The 20,071-nt window shown below is 45.9% G+C and overlaps 1 protein-coding gene and 1 pseudogene across 1 annotated transcript; one reads left to right on the top strand and one right to left on the bottom strand.

The window, feature by feature from the left end:
• Window positions 1-2,583: 2,583 nt before the first annotated feature.
• On the top strand, window positions 2,584-3,078 carry LOC136167523 (ADP-ribosylation factor-like protein 2-binding protein pseudogene; annotated as a pseudogene).
• Window positions 3,079-8,352: 5,274 nt separating this feature from the next.
• Window positions 8,353-16,607, bottom strand: LOC136166040 (keratin, type II cytoskeletal 2 oral-like). The gene is given in 10 exon segments (XM_065932063.1): window positions 8,353-8,687; window positions 9,104-9,138; window positions 10,732-10,952; window positions 11,605-11,636; window positions 11,639-11,714; window positions 11,822-11,986; window positions 12,757-12,852; window positions 13,558-13,618; window positions 14,742-14,956; window positions 16,050-16,607. Coding segments are annotated over 10 exon segments (1,794 nt in total).
• Window positions 16,608-20,071: the final 3,464 nt, after the last annotated feature.

Genomic DNA, 20,071 nt, shown 5'->3' with positions numbered 1-20,071 from the left:
CTGCTCACTTTCTTCAGAACCATGAAGTCATTCTTAGCCTCAGCACTTGTAAATTTGTCTTCATATCTACAAGGAAGGAAAAAGGTCATGCCCAGAGGGCAGCTGAGCCAAGGTATATGCACATGTGTCCAGGGAAAGGTGTTTATCCCTGGAGATGGGCAATAATTATGGAAAGCTGAAACAAACTATTAGAAATACCTCAAGCCCTAGATTTTCTTTGTACTTTCATCACAAAGGATTACCATTGGCTGGCTAAGACTCTGCATCTTAATTATCAGTTTCTCAAGCAAAAAGTGAATGAAATAAATTAAAGGGCATTTAAATATGAACTGTGTTGGCCTTGTCTATGAGAAACCACATCTTTAATAAGGCAGAATGCTTGACTTGAAATAACTAAATGACTAGTGTTAATGGTGGGAGTGGTTATGGAGCTCTAGTGCACACATTTGCTAATTGCTCTCCTCTCCTGCTAGTGATGGTGAATTGGAGGAGGTGAACCCTAGAAGCCTGGAAACAGAGAAAACAGCTAGGTATTTATCTCTGTCAGCTAGCCAGACATTATTTCAGTGACCTTGGGCTTCAGGTGGTATCCTCAAAAACTCAGCCAGGGAAGAAAGAATGTCCAGAATGTACAAGAAAGGTAGGAGGAAGGATAAAGAGACTGATTCAATTAGCACATCAATCTCTGCTGTCAATTGTGTAGCAGCAAGCCAAGGAAATCCACTCCCCTCTGAATCCCTATAGAACTTTCTAATGAATTCTTTGGTATATGTCCCTGGTCCTTCACCCCTTCAAGGATCTCAGAGTCTTCTCTACCCTTCCTGGAGGACCAGTTCTTACTAGAAGAGAAGCATCCTCCTCATTCATATCCCAGGCAAACCCAATGCCCCATCCCATGTCAGATTCCTGGGAAGCAAACTCTGAGATGCATTTGTGGGCAGAAAACATATGCAGACTGCCCTTGGGATTAATGCCGTGAGGGAGGGAATGAAGCAGGATTGGGGTAGTGAGCTATCTATTATGGACCCCTAATCCCTTCAAAGCTGATTCCTGCTTATCTTTCTTTTTTTTTTTTTTTTTTGTTTTGTTTTGTTTTTTTTTTTTTTTAATTTTTTTTTTTATTAGTTGAAGGCTAATTACTTCACAACATTTCAGTGGGTTTTGTCATACATTGACATGAATCAGCCATAGAGTTACACGTATTCCCCATCCCGATCCCCCCTCCCACCTCCCTCTCCACCCGATTCTTCTGGGTCCTCCCAGTGCACCAGGCCCGAGCACTTGTCTCATGCATCCCACCTGGGCTGGTGATCTGCTTCACCATAGATAATATACATGCTGTTCTTTCAAAACATCCCACCCTCACCTTCTCCCACAGAGTCCAAAAGTCTGTTCTGTACTTCCGTGTCTCTTTTTCTGTTTTGCATATAGGGTTATCGTTACCATCTTTCTAAATTCCATATATATGTGTTAGTATGCTGTAATGTTCTTTATCTTTCTGGCTTACCTCACTCTGTATAATGGGCTCCAGTTTCATCCATCTCATTAGAACTGATTCAAATGAATTCTTTTTAAAGGCTGAGTAATATTCCATGGTGTATATGTACCACAGCTTCCTTATCCATTCGTCTGCTGATGGGCATCTAGGTTGCTTCCATGTCCTGGCTATTATAAACAGTACTGCAATGAACATTGGGGTGCACGTGTCTCTTTCAGATCTGGTGCACGTGTATCTTTCTCTTAGCCTCACCCCACTCTGTTCATCTCATCTACCACTGCGGGCATTCCTGCAATCCTGTTAGCCTCCTCTGACCTCCCTCTCCCAGAACCAGATTCTATCTTCCTGACCTTACCCCAGCTATTCTTAGCATCCCCACAGATAACTAATTATAACTCAATGATGAGTGTTTCTGGGATTCTGGACTCCTGGTGGCTCAAGTGCCATTGGAGTCCTTGCCTCAGACAAGCAGATCAATGAGAAAAACAAAATATCTATCCAAAGAGAAAATGGATTAAAGAAGAAAAAATTCACAGAAAGTTAAAGTTAAAGAACTAATAACCAGATTTATAATGTTCAACCTCGTTACTAATTGAAGAAATGAAAGTAAAACCTGAAGAAACAGTGAAAAATTCAAAAAGAATATCATGAAGTGTTCATGAGACTGTAAAAACAAGAAATTATACATTACTTATAAAAGTATCAATTGGTACAATATTTTAGACAGAAGCTTGACAATATAAATCAAAATTTTAAAGTGGCCTAGCAATTCCACATCTAGGAAGGTATCTTAAAGAATGAAAAGGATAAGTGCTCAGAGATATGTGTTCCTTGTAGCAATGTTTATTATACTGGAAAATAATAGAAATAACATATGCATCAAAATGCTATGCTACAAGCATACAGAGGAATATTGCTCAGTCATTAAGAATAATGATGCCAACCATGGCGACAGGAAGCAGGGCGTGGCTCCCAGAGGTCAGTAATGGGAGCCAGGTCCAGAGTGGTGGGTGGGGCATAGAGCTCCTGGGTGCGCTGTGCAGACCCAGACTCGGCTGGGCCCCAGACTGGTGAAAGGCCATGGAATGGATATAGCGGAAGTGACGGAAGTCTTGGAGGAAGAGAGTTTCACAGTGTCCACCTCCTCCGCCGCTGAAGCTGAATTTGATGCTGTTGTTGGCTCTGTGGAGGACATTATCACGGATGCTGAATTCCAAGTCCTGCAGAGAAATTTCATGGACAAATACTAACAGGAGTTTAAAGACATGGAAAAGAATAAACTCACCTACATGGCAATTTTTAACGAAAACCTTTCTTTCGTAGAAGAGTATATTGAAAATCAGCTCCTGGAGCAGATACCCGGATTCAACATGGCAATTTTCACCACGACGTTAAAGCACCATAATGATGAAGTGGTTCATGACATATTCAACATGCTCACATTCACAGACTTTCTGGCATTTAAAGAAATGTTTCTAGAGTATAGAGCAGAAAAAGAAGGCCGAGGACTTGACTTATGCAGTGGTTTAGTGGTGACTTCCTTGTGCAAATCAGCTTCCCCGAACAACACGCAGCACTAGCTCCTCCGTCCAGGCAGTGGAAACCTTCTGATATCATGAGCCAAATCGTCTGGAAGAGTCTTCTGCTGGTGATGCCAGGAGAATATATCTTGAAGAGACTAGCTCTGTTCTGCAGCATTTTATTAATTTTAGTTATTAGCGGATCAAAAAAATAATTACCAGAATCTCCCAGGACTTCTGCTTTTTCTGAAACACTTTCTATTCAATAATCCCTGCTAAAGTAAATAACTTCTTCATGTGCTTTTGAGAGTCTGGCGGCTTTAGAGCAAGACTGTGTCAAGCATTCCACCTGGAAGGCCCCTACCCCAGCATATATGTTCCTGTGTCAACAAAGTGGAATAATACCATGTCCCAAACCCGAAACACCACAGGTGGGCTTTGCCTGAACCTTTCAGGTATTCACAGCTCCTTCGCTTGGGTAAGCCTTTCAGTCCTTCAAACACAGTGACCCCCTGTCTGGGATCTTCTATGATTGGCAGTACTTACATTATGGTGTTAAAATAGCTGCCCCTGTCTTCAGAGTTCTGAAACTCTATTTTCTGCCTGCCATCATGGAGAAATTCGAACTAGCTTTGGCTGTGGAAATAGACTGGAAAAGATTTCCTTTATCCAAAAGCTGCATGTGAGAATCAACTTCCTAGTCTTGGGCTTGCAGTTCTTCTATCACTGTCTTCTAGTTCTGATATAGACTCCATGTTTTGAGAGAAACCTCTTTTTTTTAGAATCATTTTTGGATAAAAATTGTAGATGAATACTCTAATTCATCTATTAGATTTGATCTTAGAATTTCTGTGATTAACCACTTTAAATCTAAGTATTAAGTAGTTGTCATTTTTAGGTGTTAGCGCTATGATGGTGTTACTGGTGTTACCAGTATGACGTTGTTGCCTGGTGTTACTACTTCCCCTAATGCCAATGAATATATGCTATACTCTGTAAATAAACTAAAAGACTTCTTTTTCTTATAGTATATTAAGTGTATTTGTGCAAGTTTACTTAAAATCCTTCTGTATAAATCAGTTGGTTAGTTTCAGGTTGGATTGGGAATGGTAGCAGTTGTGGTAGTAAGTCACTTCAGTCGTGTCTGACTCTTTGCAACTCTGTGGACTTTAGCCTGCCAGGCTCCTCTGTCCATGGGATACTTCAGGCAGGAATACTGGAATGGGTTGCCCTGCCCTCCTCTAAGGGATCTTCCCAACACAGGGGTTGAACCTGCATCTCTTATGTCTCCTGTATTGGCAGACAAGTTCTTTACCACTAACACCACCTGGGAAGTCCTGGGTTGGAGATAAGTTTGATAAAAATGTGATTCTTCAAGCTCTGCACTTCCAAGTCTATTCTTCTTCCTATCAAAATCATGTTCCACTGGTCTAACCCAGCCAGAGAAAGAAGGGAGCTTTGATTTTTGATCTTCCGTCTGGGTTTGGTTTAGGAAAATGTTTGGTAGAATATTACAGACCAGAAAGCATGTATATCACACCTCTAGACAGAAAAAAAAAAATAGTAGTTTAATTCCCAATGTGTACCTTCTATTTTTTAATGTAAAAATTAAAATCTGCATTAAAAAATAATTATTTCTATCCATATTTATTATATTGTTATTGTTCAGTCACTTGGTCATGTCTGACTCTTTGCAACCCCATGGACTGCAGCACACCAGGCTTCTCTGTCCTTCCCCATCTCCCAGAGCTTGCTCAAACTCACATCCATCGAGTCAGTGATGCCATTCAACCATCTCATCCTCTGTTGTCCCCTTCTCCTCCTGCCTTCAATCTTTCCCAGCATCAGGGTTTTTAACAGTGACTCGGCTCTTCCCATCAGATGACGAAAGTATTGGAGCTTCAGCTTCAAATCAGTCCTTGCAAGGAATATTTAGGGTTGATTTGCTTTAGGATTGACTGGTTTGATCTCCTTGCAGTCCAAGGAACTCTCAAGAGTCTTCTCCAACACCACAGTTCGAAAGCATCAATTCTTTGGCATTCAGCCTTCTATATTTATTGCATGGAAAGATGTTATTCAGTAAATTTCTTCCCAGTTAGACTATAAATTCTATGAGAGCAGAGGCGTTTTGTGTTCTCCGCTCTATTTCTGGGCCTAGCACAGCGACTAGAAAGTGGTAGACACTCAATTCAGTTGTTGAGCGACTAAATGGGTAAATTTCACAGTAGATTAAATGGAAACCAGGTTATAAAGCAGTATGTATTGTAAGACTCTCCATATTAAAGTGTATTTACATGTACATTTTGTATATGTATGTGTGCATACACATGATCACACAAAGGTAAATATTATAGGGTGGTAGAATTACAGATGATCTTCCTTTTCCTTTTTTTTTACTTTGTTAAATGTTTTGCATTTTTGCTATATGTTCCTTTTTTAATCTGGGAGATCTTTAGAAGGAGAGGGTGAAGAATGAAGGATAAAAAGAATTAACAATAAAGAATGGAGAAAAAGGAAGTATTGACACTAGGAGATAAATTTACTGCTAAAGGTATAACTGATAGGATTTCAAGTAATCTGTCACCCTCTGACCATTCCACATGGGTAAAAACCTACTCTACCCACCCTGGCTTCTTTCAAAGACAAGGAGCTTTAACTTCAAATAGGAGGTAAACTTGAGGGATTCCTGAAGGTTCAGAAAGTCCAGGATTGCCAGCCTCCAATAGGCTTAGAAATAGTCCATCCTCTCCCATTCCTGCTCTGGCCTGAAACATCATGTCCTCACCCTGAAAGCTTCCATGCTCCACTAGCACATGGTTTAGTCCCAGTCTATGTCAAGAACATGGGACATGATGCCAGTCCTGGAATTCTCCCGGGAGTTGGTCTGGATATCTGCCCTGTATCTTTGTCCTTCCTTTATGCGGCCCAAACTCTCTCTCCTTCCCAGGCCGGCTTCAGGCTTCCTCTCCCAGTCTTTCACTACCTCCCTCAAGAGCCCCCTCTGCCAGCTCTTCTCAAAAGAGTTCACAAGAGGGTCCTAGGTGCTCACTGTAACTTTCAGCTCCATCCTGCTTTGCAATGTGATCTATCCCATCTTCCTGTCAGCCTGGGAGGAGGGAGGTTCTGTTCTCCTTGTTCATTTCAGTTCATTCTTTCAATTGACGACCAAACTTTTACTCAGTTCCCTACACCCTATGCAGGGCCCTGAGACAGCACACCACACCAAGATTTTCACACATGGACCAGATGGATAAAGAGAATACGGAGACTCATGGAACTCTGTTCAGTGTTATGCGGCAGCTTGGATGGGATGGGAGTTTGGGGGAGAATGGATACACATATATCTATGGCTGAGTCCCTTCACTGTTCTCCTGAAACTGCCACAGTGTTTTATTAATTGGCTATAATCCAATACAAAATTAAAAGTTTAAAAAGAGAGAGAGATCGCAGTGGCTACCCTCAGCCCTGCTGCTCCAATGTAGTGAAAAGCTGGGTTAATCCACGACTCTTCCCAGTAAACTAAGCAATACATGAAACAGAGCATCTGAGGTGTTTTCCTAAGATTAGTGAAGTTTCTTGGAATGTCTCTAAAGGGCCAGTAAGAGCAGTAATCCAGAATGGCCTGCTCTGCTCCCAAAATCCCCAGAGCTGTGCCAGGGATAAATAGGAAAGAGGGCTACCACCTGCCTGTAGACCTTAAAAAGATGGGAATAGATTTACTGAACTCTTAAGTGTAGGAACTTTGAAATATCTCCTTCTCCAGAGTTACTATACTTGGGGTGAACACAGGAGATCAGATCAGGCTCTAGAACATAAATCTTGAGCAATCTCCTGGTATTCTCCTTGGACCATCAGAGAAATGTACCGTTGCCTTCTCATTAGTCCAGCTCTGAGCTCACTTCTGGGTGGTAATCCATGACTTACAGTGACTTACAAACCAGTTTTATCACACTCAAAGGCCTGCAGAAGGGATTGGTTTGGCAGGTGGGGAAAGGAATGAGACTCTAATTGCCATCTCCACAGACTCTCTCAGGCTCTCTGGTTTCCATCAGTGGCTGTCTTATTACCCTGATCCTTTCTGGATTTGGGACTCAGCTTTCTGAGAATGACTGGGAAATGCTGGTGTAAAAGTAGACCTGCATCTTCCCCAATTGTAATTTTACGTCTATCTGGTGTGAGCCTCACTAGTGTAGCACTCCTGCCTCTTACCTGAAAGAAAGTGAAAGTGTTAGTGTCTCAGTCGTGTCTGACTCTTTGCGACCCCATGGATGAGGTTTCTCTATCCATAGAATTCTCCAGGCAAGAATACTGGAGTGGGTTGCCATTCCCTTCACCAGGGGATCTTCCGGACCCAGAGGTCAAACCTGGGTCTCCCGTGTTGCAGGCTGATTCTTTACCATCTGAACCACCAGGGAAACCCTTGCCTCTTACCTGGAAGGAACCAAATCCCACTGGAATCTATTATGTTGATGAACTGCAAAACATTTCTCTACCAAGACTGGGTCTCAGCGACCCAGTGGGGGCAAGAGAGTGGGTGGGAAGGCCTCCTTGGGAGTGGGCAGTCCCCACTGAAGCAACATACTCTTGACCTGTCCTATCACGAGAACACAACCAAATGGATAGAGGAGAAGCCAAGACTATGCAGTGTCCTTTACAGCTACTACTAATCTTCTAGGAGATCGCCATCCATACCTGATTTCCATCTATTCTGGGACCTTGGTTTTTTCTGTGACTCCTTGAAAGCCAAACACCAGAATATGAAATACAATGCAATTTATTGGGAAAAGAAAGTACAACCACCATCAGCAGAGGATCCACAGCTCAGGGAGTTAAGGTGCCAGAGGTAAGTCAGGATATGATGTCCAGATGTGGGGCAGGAACCCTGAGAACCAACAGTCCAGAGGTCTTAACCATTTACCCTCTAGCAGCAGCCCCACTGCACTGCCCTCCTCAGGCAGGGGCTGAAACATTCCAGCCTCAGATCATGAACTCCCAAGAGAGATGGGCCAGGGCAGGAACAGGCCAGGCTGGGAAGACCCACACTTGTCTGGGCTGAGGTGTTGCTGTCCAAAGTCAGGGGGTCCTTTACAAAGGTAAAGGCATCTAGGGGCATCATCATCCCAGACTAACAGCTGGACCTACCTAGCCTAGAAGAGGTCTTGGGGATGGAGGAGCCAGGAAGAAGTTCAACCGCTTCTCCCAGGAGCTTGAGGACAAGCAAAGTTGGGGTTGGCATTTGTCAATGCCAAGCAGAGAGGGGAGAAGTGCTGTCACAAGCTAAGGGGGAACCAGTGGGCGTGGAGATTGCCCCCCACCAAAGGATCACTTGCAAAGCTAGTTTGAGCTGGTGGTCTGAATGAAGTAGATGGTGGTGCCGCCCCCACCACCAGACTTGTAGCCAGTGCTTCCCAAGCTCTGGATGCTGCTCTGGTTCTCAGAGCCACTGCTCCCATTGCTGCAGGCCTGGCAGCCCCCGCCACTGCCTCTGCCCCCAACGCTGCCACCGCTGACTCCTCCGTAGCTGCCACTGTTGCCTCTGTTGCTGCCTCTTCTGCTGCCGCTCCTGCTGCCGCCTCTATAGACACTGCCACTGCCACCAGTGACCCCTCCAAATCCCCCACGGCCTCCACCAGGGCTGGTGCCTGTGCTGGTGACGTTGCTGACCACCGCTAAGCGGAACAAGCACTCGACTCAACCTCGAGCCCTGGGCCTGTATCCCAACCCTGCTTGGCGGTGTGACTCAGAGAAAGTTACTCAGCTTCTCTGAGGCCTCAGTGGGTAAACAGCAGGAGTGAGCCCTGGCCCTCTGGTCCTCTTCCCCAGGAATAAGAGCCAGAAGTATCCACAGGAATTTCTGGTTCTCCAGCATAAGGAATTCCCTGGGACTGCAGGGGCTTCAGCTCTGGCCTGCCAGTCGGTCACACTGCACCAGGAGCAGAGTAGTGTGGCTGTGGCCTGAGACCCTGGACACTTTAGTGGCCTGGCCGCCTTGCATGGGTCAGGCTTTCCCACCCAAATGTCAGTTAGGATGTTTCTAGTTGCCTTTTTTGCATCCCAGGGAGAAAGTTTTTGAAAGGCTACTTACAAATGCACACAGCACTCTGACACTCTCCAGACATCCTAAAAAGCAAGAGGAGATGAGGATTATTTCTACAATGAGTCCATAGCCGAAGATCTCAGGGTTCATAACCCTGGGAGCCATGTCCTCCCGTTTGCCCTCATAGAGGTCAAGCTCCCAAAAGAAGAAAGGCTATTCGGAGTCTGTTTGCAGAAACAGATCTCCCCAGGAAAAGGGGCTGCTGCAGAGGGGTAAGGCTTCCAGCAGCTCCACCAGTCACCATCTCTCCATCTTCCCATCGTCTTTCACTAATTTCCCAGATTATCTTCCAGACACACTACTCATCACCCAACACCCCCTTGATTAACCCATCCTCACCTCTCCTCCCCTGCTGAGACCATGTTCCCGCCTTAGCTATGCCCTTCCCCTCCTTCACCCAGGCCTGGCTTTCTTATTCCTACCTCTCTTCTTCCGGGAAACCTTCCCCAGTGAGCCCTCCTGGGGTGGTGGTGGTGGTAATGGTTATTCAAGATGGGTAATATATGAGAGGGGCTGACACTCAACACATGATGGAATGTCCTGCCCACACTCCCCATCTTCCTGTGCCTCATTCTTGTTCATGGAGCAGGCATGACCACATGTTTGCACAGACATGGAACGTGTCCGCACGCCTTGCCATTCTGGCCCCCCACTGGTGTCATTCACTCCTTCCTCATCCCACAATTCCCAATAGACACAGCTCCACCTGCACTCTCACTCCTTTTCTTAGAAATGTAAAAGATCCTTAAGTTTTCTTCTCACATGTGAGTTCCACTTCCTCCATCAGATTGGGAGCTGCCTGAAGACAGAGGCTCTGGAGACAGGATTCATGGAGCAGCCAGTCATTAGAAGGATCTTTCAATTCTTGACACCCCTTTGGCATTTGACATCCACTTGCTGAGCCCTTAATCTACTACTTGATATTGTGTTATTTTTCCAGAGTATGTATGTATCAGCCACCTTCCCATACAGACTCAGCCTCAGGGATGTCTGTACTGTGTTGTCCAGCATGGTAACCACTCCCCACATGAAGCTATTTTATTTAAATTAAATTAAATGTAAAACTCAGCTGCACTAGCCAGATTTCAAGTGCTCAAGTGGCTAAGGGCTACTGTATTAGATAGCACAGATATAGGACATTGTCATCATCTGAGAAAGGTTCAGTGGACAGCCCTGTAACTTTTATTATAAGCCCAAAGGACTTTCCCTTCCACTTGCATATAGAGCGAGGCTCAATAGAGATTTTCAGTCGCTCAGTCGTGTCCAACCCTTTGCGACCCCACGGACTGCAGCACACCAGGCTTCCCTGTCCTTCGCTATCTCCTGGAGTTTACTCAAACTCATGTCCATTGAGTCAGTGATGCCATCCAACTGTCTCATCCTCTGTCGCCTAACAGAGATATGTAATGCAATATTGATGTCTAAGGTAAATCAGAGTGTGAGATAAGCGTGATTGTCAAAATATATATGTATATACAGTGGGGCCTGAATCCTCAACTCTGTCATTCAGGAGATTCCTTACCTATTTTCCTCTCCTTGTAACCTTGCTCTCTTTCTCCACTTCAAAGTTCACTCTGAACTCACTTCTGGAGGATAATGACCCCACAGCCCCTCACCTGCACTCCTCACTCTCCAGCAGCTTGTGGTAGGTAGCAATCTCCCCATCCAGGGCCAGTTTGATGTTCATCAGCTCCTGGTAGTCACGCACCAGCCAGACCAGGTCATCCTTGGCCTGCTGAAGGGCGTCCTGCAGTTCTTGGAGCTTGGTGTTGGCATCCTTGAGGGCCAGCTCCCCACGCTGCTCAGCATCAGCAATAGTGTTCTGCAGGTTGGCATTCTAGGAAAGAAGGAGTTAAGAGACTGTTTAGGCTAGTGACCAGAAAGCAAACAGCTGATCTTTCCAACATCTCTTACCCACCCAAGAAATTCCTCCCTTTCCCTTCCTCCCCTTCTTAGAAATTCAGTGGAGCATACTCAGAAAACAGAAGTCAGGGTCACAGTTGGTTCATTCTTCTTTGGCCCTTTTAAATTAACTCATGTTTCATCAAGAGGAGGAACACTGATTTGCTGGTTAGGGTGGCGGTAATCTGGTAAGTGGTTCTTTTTTTTAAGATTGTTAAAAGACTGTCTTTCCTAATCACTTCATTCCAGTGATACAAATTAGTCCTCAAGGTTATGTGAAGTGCATGATAAATAACTCATTGAGGGCAGATCCTACTGAGAGCTGAGTGTTTAAGGTCACCCTTACCATTGGAAGATTTGCTGCTGGGCAAACCAGAATGGACAACCGTCTCTCCTGAGGGAGCCTTCTGAGAAGCCCAACCTCCAGGAGGAGAATCGAGGAGAACAGAGTGTCCCAAAGACCAGGCTGTCCCGCAGGCAACACCACAAAAGAACTGAGAAGGCCTGTGGCAGAGGCCCAGTTGTTGCTTCTCCTCCTCCCCAGGGCCCAGAAGACCTCCAGGACTTTCCATTCAACCCAGACCCACTTGCTTCTTGACATTCTCAATCTCAGCCTTGGGATCATCTGGTTGATCTCATTCTTGGTGTTCTTCAGGTCGTCCCCCTGCCTGCCAGCCTTGTTCTCCAGCTCTCCAAGCTGACAGAAGAGAAACCCATCATCACAACTTTGCAAACTGTTGGAGTGCTTTTGATGGAGGTCAGCGGACCTATAGCTAGAGTGTGGAAACAGAGGAGAGCTCCCACCTTGGTCTTGTACAGCGCCTCAGTTTCGGCCTTGCTCTTCTGGACAATGTCCTCGTACTGGGCCTTGACCTCATTGATATTGCTGTCCAGGTCCAGGCAGCGGTTGTTGTCCATGGACAGGACCACAGATATGTCATTAACGTGATTCTGCATCTGGGTCAATTCCTGTGGGAAACATGGAGCTCAGTTTCACCATCTCCTGACCTCAAGAGATGCCGAGAATAAGGAGGTCCAAGAATCCTCTACCCCCTCCCCCAACAAGGGGGCCAGGAGTGGGAGAGTTAGAAATATCAGCTTGTATTTCAGGCTCGGCTGCAGCCTAAAGGATACCAGGCAACAAAACAAAAGGAAAAAGGAACAACACCTATAAAGTAAGATTGTCAGCCTACTGGGTGGGTTTCCAGGGCACTGCAGTAAGGAGGGGTCCTCTGGAAGAGCTCACTGTGGTACTGGGTTAGGAGCCAGAGGGTTAGAGCCAATTACAGAGGGTAAGTAGGGGACAGAGAGGGACCCTGGCCCTGTGAGCCAGGTCTAGGCAACTGTGAGAGTTAAGCTGGCATTTCCTGGATGAGTAGAGCTGAGGTCTGAGCCTTATTGCTGGTTTTGTGAGTATCCTGTCATGTGCATGCATGTGCTCAGTCGATCAGTTGCATCCGACTCTTTGTGACTGCATGGACTGTAGCCCACCAGGCTCCTCTATCCATGGGATTCTCCAGGCAAGAATATTGGAGTGGGTTGCCATGCCCTCCTCCAGGGGATCTTCCCTACCCAGGTATCAAACCCGAGTCTCCTGCCTTCCAGGCAGATTCTTTACCACTGAGCCACCTAGGAAGCCCCATCCTGGCACGTGACTGTCCCCTGATGTCACACTTGGGAAGCATGCTTGGAAAGATGCAGATAAGAAGGCTCTGGGGCTTGGCCAACCAAGGAATCACTGTCTCATAGATGGTCCTCAGGAAGTTGAGTTCATCTGTCAGGCCGTCCACCTTAGCTTGAAGCTCCACCTTGTTCATGAAGGCTGAATCCATGTCCTGAGCAAGAGGAAGGGAGGAGGGCAGTCAGAAACCAAAAGAATGTGACCATCTGCTCCCCCTCCACCCACAGCACTGTTCTGAGTCTTCATCATTCTTCTTTGCCCTCCCCCCATTCCTCTTTCTAATTATGACTTCTCTTTTTTGAAAAAAAGAAAAAGTGGTTTTCTTCCTTTTAATTGCCTTGGCCAATCAAATCCCAATGCTTTAACAAAACATAAATAACCCCATCAGCCAGGTATGGAGTAAGGGTAGCAAAATCACATTTATCCAATATATGACTTTGGTTAGGTGGGACCAAAAACCCAGCCTCCTGAAGAGAAAGGAAGGCATTCTTTTCACAACGTCATCTTTATGATGACTAGCTGACACAAGCTACCAGTATTTGCTGATTGTTTTTATTAATAACATCCAGGGTACACTTGTAGACTGAACACCTTGTTTAATGCTATAGATAAAGCCTGCATTATTACTTCACATTACCAATCAGTTCATTGGTCACATTATAAGATGTCATCCCCACCAGTAACATACTCAGAGCAGCTTCCTTCATCAAACACCTCATTCCCCAAAAATACAAGAAAAGATGTAAACAGCCCACAGAGCATAGGGTCACAGGGTCCCAGAGAAGTTGGCTCTGCTCTCCCTCCAGGGGGGTCCACACCCAGAAAGGGAGCCAAGGTTCCCATTGTCCAGATTCCTTACCTTCTTGAGTCCAACAAACTCATTCTCTGCAACAGTACGCTTGTTGATGTCATCTTCATACCTGGGACAGAAAGAGCCACGCGTTTGGACATTGACATCTCAGAAATTGAAAACAAAAAAAAACATAAAAAGAGGCTCCTAAGAACTCAGGCAGAATCTCCTCACCAGGGGACGGGACCAGCTTCAAGGGTGTGCAACCTGTGCAGTGACATAGAGCCCTGGGTTCAGAATGTCCTTATGCTTGGTTTAAAGCTCTGTTGAGCCAATCTTGAAATTCTTAGTAATTTTTTGACAAGGGCCCTGAGTTTTCATTTCCCACTGAACCCCCAAACTGATGTTGCCAGTCCTGCCTAGAGGCCTTTCGGAGCTCAGGCCGCTGCCTCGACCACCTCCCTCTAGGTCTGAGTGACACGCCAAGGAGTGGCAGGCAGGGGAGGGGAAGACTTGGAGGAGCCCAGCTCTAGAGACATCACAAAGCATGTGGGCAGATAAGCCCAGAGAGATATTTGCTCAGCCTGGATGTTTCAACCTCTGTTCTGTTTCTCTTCTCCTTAATCTGAGCCGGTGCCCACAAGCTTGTGCATGTGGAGTGGAATGGGGCCTCCCCAGAACAGGCTTTCCCCTTCTTGCAGGTCCTGGCCCCCGGGGATGTCTGGAGCCCCCTTCCCATCTTGAGAGGTCCTGTTTACCTCTTGCAGACCTCAGAGGATGTCAGCCATAATCGCAAACATGCAAGAGGGAGCTGACTGAAGCTGCAGAAATGGGAATGGGCTGGACACATGGGAAGCGCACTTTTCAGCAGTCTGCCTGGAACCCCTGGGACCTGCCCCACCCACCGGTTCAGAATCTAGGACCAGAGCAGGGGAATTTGCATTTTTGATAGGCTTCCAGGGTGCTGCCTTGGTACAATAAAGTGTGGAGGGCCCTCCAGTCTAAAGGACTTTGAGTTCTGGGAGGACTCTCTCGTCCATCTGGGCTGGTATAGAAGGACCCTGCCTGGAGACTGACAAATCTGGCATTATCAGTCATTTGGAAGTCTCAGTCCTCACCCTCTCATACACTCAATAAATCCATCCACAATTCCTGACTGAAGGTACAGTCAGGAACAGTTAAAAAGCCTCAGTTAGGATCACACCTCCCTGCTAATCCCCCAGGAGGGGAAACTCCCCAGCTGGGGCCCTCACTTCTTTCTGAAGTCTTCCACCAGGTTCTGCATGTTCCTTAGCTCTCCTTCCAGATTCCCCTTCTCCGTCAGAGCCGAATCTAGCTGCCTGCGCAGGCACTTAATGTAGCTTTCAAACAAAGTCTCCAGGCCTCTGGAGCCCAAGCCCACGGTCCGCTGCTGGAGCAGGTCCCACTTGGTTTCCAGGACCTTGTTCTGCTGTTTCAGGAACTGCACCTGCAGCAGGGGAGGTACAGAAAGAGTCAACTTCTTGAGTTGGCCAGGCGGGGCCATCCAACCCAAAGGGTTCGATATATGGAAACTCAACCCGGTTGTCCAATCTTCAAGAGCCTCTGTTTGTTTTCAGGAATTTGAGAAGGATGAGGGTTTAGAAAAGGAGGAAGAGATACATTGAGTGCTTCCTGAATGCTATTTTCTTATAGTCTAACTCATTTAATCCTCCCGTACAACTACCTATAAAGGAGGTGTTATCCCCATTTTGAAGATAAGGAAACTGAGGCTCCAAGTGCTTAAATAAGTTGCCCAAAGTGAGGTGGCTACTACGTGACAAAACTAAGAGACAAACCCAGCCTTCCCTCAAGTCTATTGGAATCCTTCAGTATACACCTAAAGGAGACCTGCACAAATAAAGATGTTTATGGTTGTCTTTTAAAGGAAAGCTTTTTTACCTCCCTTCAAGCAGGGAAAATAGTCAACGAGGTCTAACTTTTCCTAAGTTTTTCTTATTCTCCTTACTTGTTCCCCCTTTCAGTTACTCAGCTAACTTCAGTTTAACTTCAAATCCCAGGCTCTTTCCTTCACATCCAGCACACTTTTCCCTGCCCGAGTGTGGACAGCTTGGTGTAATGTGGGCTGAAGCATAGCATCATCTAGAAGGTAAGTCAATTGCCACTACTCATCACTGAGAGGCAGTCCTGAGATTCCTCCTAATGCAGGTTTGGTTGTCAGCTAGTTTGGATTACCAAGCAATTGCTCCTTAAGAGTCACTGAAAGCTAGCTATAATAATTTCATGGTTAATGCTCCTTTCTTAAAAAGAGCTAAGAGCATTCCTGGACTCTCACTTCACTTTCCTGAGCCCTGTCCCAAGAAGAAAATCAGGAGATGAAACACTTCTCCCATTTCACAGCTAGGAAGACAGGGCCTGCAGAGCAAGAGAGGCATACTGACTGTCCTGTAGGGGCCAAGGTAGAACCAGCATGGGAAGCTGGAACCCCTGCCTCTAAGCCTGCCAGGTCCCATGGGCATCTTCCTATACCACCCCCCTGGGCAGACCAACCCCTCCAAGACACCTCTGGGCTTTGCCCTCACCTTGTCGATGAAGGAGGTGAACTTGTGGTTGAGGGTCTTGATCTGCTTCCGCTCCGGGGACTTTACTTGCCCAACCTGGGGATCGATCTCCACATTGAGGGGCTGCAGGAGGCTCTGCTTGTTGGTCACTTTTTGGATTCCCCCAGGGCAGACACTAGAGCCATAGCTACCAGGCCCACCAAAGCTACTAGTCCCTCCAAAGCCACCAACCCCTCCATAACCACTGCTCATTCCTCTGACTCCACAAACGCCACCTCCATAACCACCACTGTAACCACCTCCATAGCCACTGACACAGCTGTTGAGCGCTCCCCCAAATCCACCAGCCCGGGAGCTGCCGGTCACGCTGATGGAGATGCTCTTTTTGCCACCCAGGTTGTAGAGGCTGTGACTGCCAAAGCCGCCTGCTCTGCCCTGGGACCCACAGACCCCTCCGCCAGCTCCTCCAGAGCGGGCCACACAACTCATCCTGCTGCTGCTGCTGGGGACCACGGCAGAGAAGATGGAGCAGCCCTGGCTCCCTCCACTGACGGGTTTCTTGCAGACTTGTCTGTTCATGGTGAGAGAGCTCAAAGGCAAGCTAGTGATCACTTAGCAGGAGTTGCGAGAGGGATGAGGACAGAGGATGGGGACAAGAGAGGAGACTGGTCTTTATATCCCAAGGAGTTTGGCTTGGAAGAAGGAGAGGCAAGCAATTAGCTGAGAGTCATCTTGGGTTTGGTTTGCCTCCCAGGCAATAAATTACTTCCATTTTGCAAACACACCTCAAAAATAATCCCCCGGACCAAAGTGACTTTGCTCTCTTAGCTTAATCATCCAAACTTGCCTCCGTTGACAAAGGACTGGATCTCTCCTCCCTCCATGGGTTTCCTCAAGGGTCTCAGGGAACTCAAACAGCACCTGATCCAGCAGGATGAAAGGGGGTTTGATACCAGGGGGTCAGGAGCTACTGAGCTCCGTGACACCAGTCTGGGGACCAGACAACCTTTTCCAGGTGACCTGGGTCCCTCCCTGCACGCAAAGTGCCACCACTCCATGGCATGTCCATGATACTTCAAAGAAATATCCAGAGGAGGGTTCAGGGTAGGGAGGATGGAGGGATGAGAGGTGCGCTGACCCCACAGGATCTACTCTGGCACCACCTCTGCTAAATCATCCCTTGAGCCAGCTTGTCATGTGAGCTGAGAGATGCCGCTCTCATGGGAAACACAGGTGAAGATACAATGTCTGACCTGTGGGAGCAATGAAGGTCAGATATGCAGCAAGTGTGAAGCTTGCAAAGAAGAAGGGGATGTATACGGAGAGGAGTCTCAGACCCAGCCCCTCTACCACCATCCTAGACCAGCAGCAAGTGATTTCTGGATCCAGAAGCAAGGGAGGGCAGAATGTGGGACCACTTGGCTGATGGAGTCAGCTCAAAGACCCCATTCATCATCTTAGAATGAGAGAGCATGCTATATCAGATCTGGTGGCCTTTGACCCCCTTCCCCGTCCACCACCTGGTCTGGGTTAGATGACCCTGCCACTTTTCCCACCACACCCTGTGCTTTTCCCACCATGGCCCTGATTCAGAGCGTTACTGCTCTAACTTTTGACAGCTCAATCATCCCCCATTCCTGGACCAACCCATCTCCACACCCAGCCACACCACACATGGCAAGAACAAATTCTCAGGTTGTTACCTACATATGGGACTTCACAAGCTGTGGCAGAAATAGGGGCGAGTGATTCTCACACCCCGAGAAATAGGTGGTGCGTCTACCTCCAGAATTCTGGTCAAGTCAGCAACATGCACTCTGTCTTTCTGGGATGGTTTCCAGACAAGGCAATCTGGTGCAGAGGACTGGTCTGAAAAACCCTCAAGAACCTCAAGTCTAGCAATTTTAACTGCTCTGCAGCTAATTCTCAATTCTCCGCTCTGCTTCGTGTCTAAAGTTAGTCCACTCGGTTAGAAGCTCAGTTGCTCTTTGACCTTGAACAAGTTACTTAATTTTTATGTGTCTTGGTTTCCTCAACTATAAGATGGGGATGATAATAGCAGGTACTCGAGCATTAAACAAGTTAAATAAATATGAAATGCTTACAAAGGTGCTTAACACATGGTAAGCACTCTATGTTCACTTATTGCTAATATTCTACTTGGGAACATGGGGAAGGGAGTAACTTATGTTTGGCCTCGACTGTCCTCAAAGCAACTTTCACCCCTGAGAAAGAAGCTGAATGTGAGTGGAGAGTAAGATAAACAAGTTGGGACAGTAAAGAGCAAGACCTCTGCTAGAATTGGTTTGGATTGGGTGACCTTGAGCAGTGATTCAACATACAAATTGGTGTTCTAATCTGTCAAATCCCTTCCAACCTAATTGGTTTGTGATGAGCCTCACAGGAAACAATGTAAGTTGAAAATCCTTGATAGTTACAAAATGCCACACAAAATAAGGTAACTGGGGTCTAACAGAAAGCCTGTCATCATGGGCTTCAGAAGACCAGGGTTCAGATAACCTCTTGTCTACCTCCTACCATGTGATGACCTTGGTCAAGCTACTTGACTTCTTTGCTGTTCTTGTTTAGTCACTAAGTCTGGAATTCTTTAGTCTCTTATATGTAAAATGAGGGTTCTTTTTATATGTAAAATGAGCTCGACTCACAGGATTGTTTTGAGATTTAAATCGTGTCCAGCAACAAACTGGATTTTTAAGTCAACATTACCCATCCATAGACAATTCATGAAGGGGATCTGTGTCAGGTTCTTCCTTGAGACATTTACGCCATCCATCAGTTGAATGCCAGTCTTCTTGGTGAGGTCTATGTCCATAATCTTTGAAACTCCTTTAAAAGCAGGAGATGAAATGCTCTCCCTGGGAACAAAGCTGAGCCAGGCTCACCTGAAGCCCCAAGTGAGAACTCATAGCAAACAAGGACAAACATCAACGTCTCCTTTTTACCATGTTAAAATAAAAATGTGGCACTACTGAAATAACTTTACTTAACAAATGAACAAATGAACAGTAAAAATATATTACTCTGTAGAACTAGCTCCCGTTAACAGCTTAAGCTTGATAAAGAAGTGATTGCTTAAGTACAGCTAAATTCTTTTGTTACTAAATCTTATTTGCAATCACAATTTATTCTAGTTCTGGTTCCCTCTCCAGACTGGATTAAAATACTCTTCAACTCACCCCAAAATCATTATCTAGTACCAGATTCTCTCCCAGGGCTTATCTAGGGCAGAAGTCTATCCCCAAGTTAGCCTTGATTAAAAGGTTTTGTGGTTAAATAAATTTGGGAAATGAAAATTGTTTAGCTTTCTCTTAGGTTTTTATTAAAGCTTATTTACCTATTAAAAGCCTCTTTCTTGTACAAAGAATTATTTACTTTTACTAAATCAGAGCTCCCCAAACAAACCTAGCAACAAAATCTTTCTATCTTAACCGCTATTAACTTGCTGTTGAATATACTTTTGTTGTTGTTGTTCAGTCACTAAGTCATATCCAGCTCTTTGCAACCCCATGGACTGCAGCATCCCAGGCTCCTCTGTCCTCCTCTATCTCCCAGAGTTTGCTCAAAAGAAACACTAATACAACCAGGTATCCAAAATGAATAAGAATGCAAAGAACTAAACAGACATTTCTCCAAAGGAGACATACAGATGGCTAACAAACACATGAAAAGATGCTCAACATCATTCATTATCAGAAATGCAAATCAAAACCACAATGAGGTACCATCTCACACTAGTCAGAATGGTTGCTATCAAAAGTTCACAAACAATCAATGCTGGAAAGTGTGTGGAGAAAGGGGAACCCTCTTTCACTATTGTTGGGAATACAAACTAGTAGAGCCACTATGGAGAACAGTGTGGAGATTCCTTAAAAAACTGGAAATAGAACTGCCATATGACCCAGCAATCCCACTGCTGGGCATACACACCAAGGAAACCAGAATTGAAAGAGACACGTGTACCCCAGTGTTCATCACAGCACTGTTTACAATAGCTAGGACATGGAAGCAACCTAGATGTCCAT

This window comes from Muntiacus reevesi, chromosome 4 (genome assembly GCF_963930625.1).
Source record: "Muntiacus reevesi chromosome 4, mMunRee1.1, whole genome shotgun sequence".
Classification (NCBI taxonomy): Eukaryota; Metazoa; Chordata; class Mammalia; order Artiodactyla; family Cervidae; genus Muntiacus; species Muntiacus reevesi.
The sequence above is the reverse complement of the archived record's forward strand: the minus strand, read 5'-3'. Positions and strand labels throughout refer to the sequence as shown.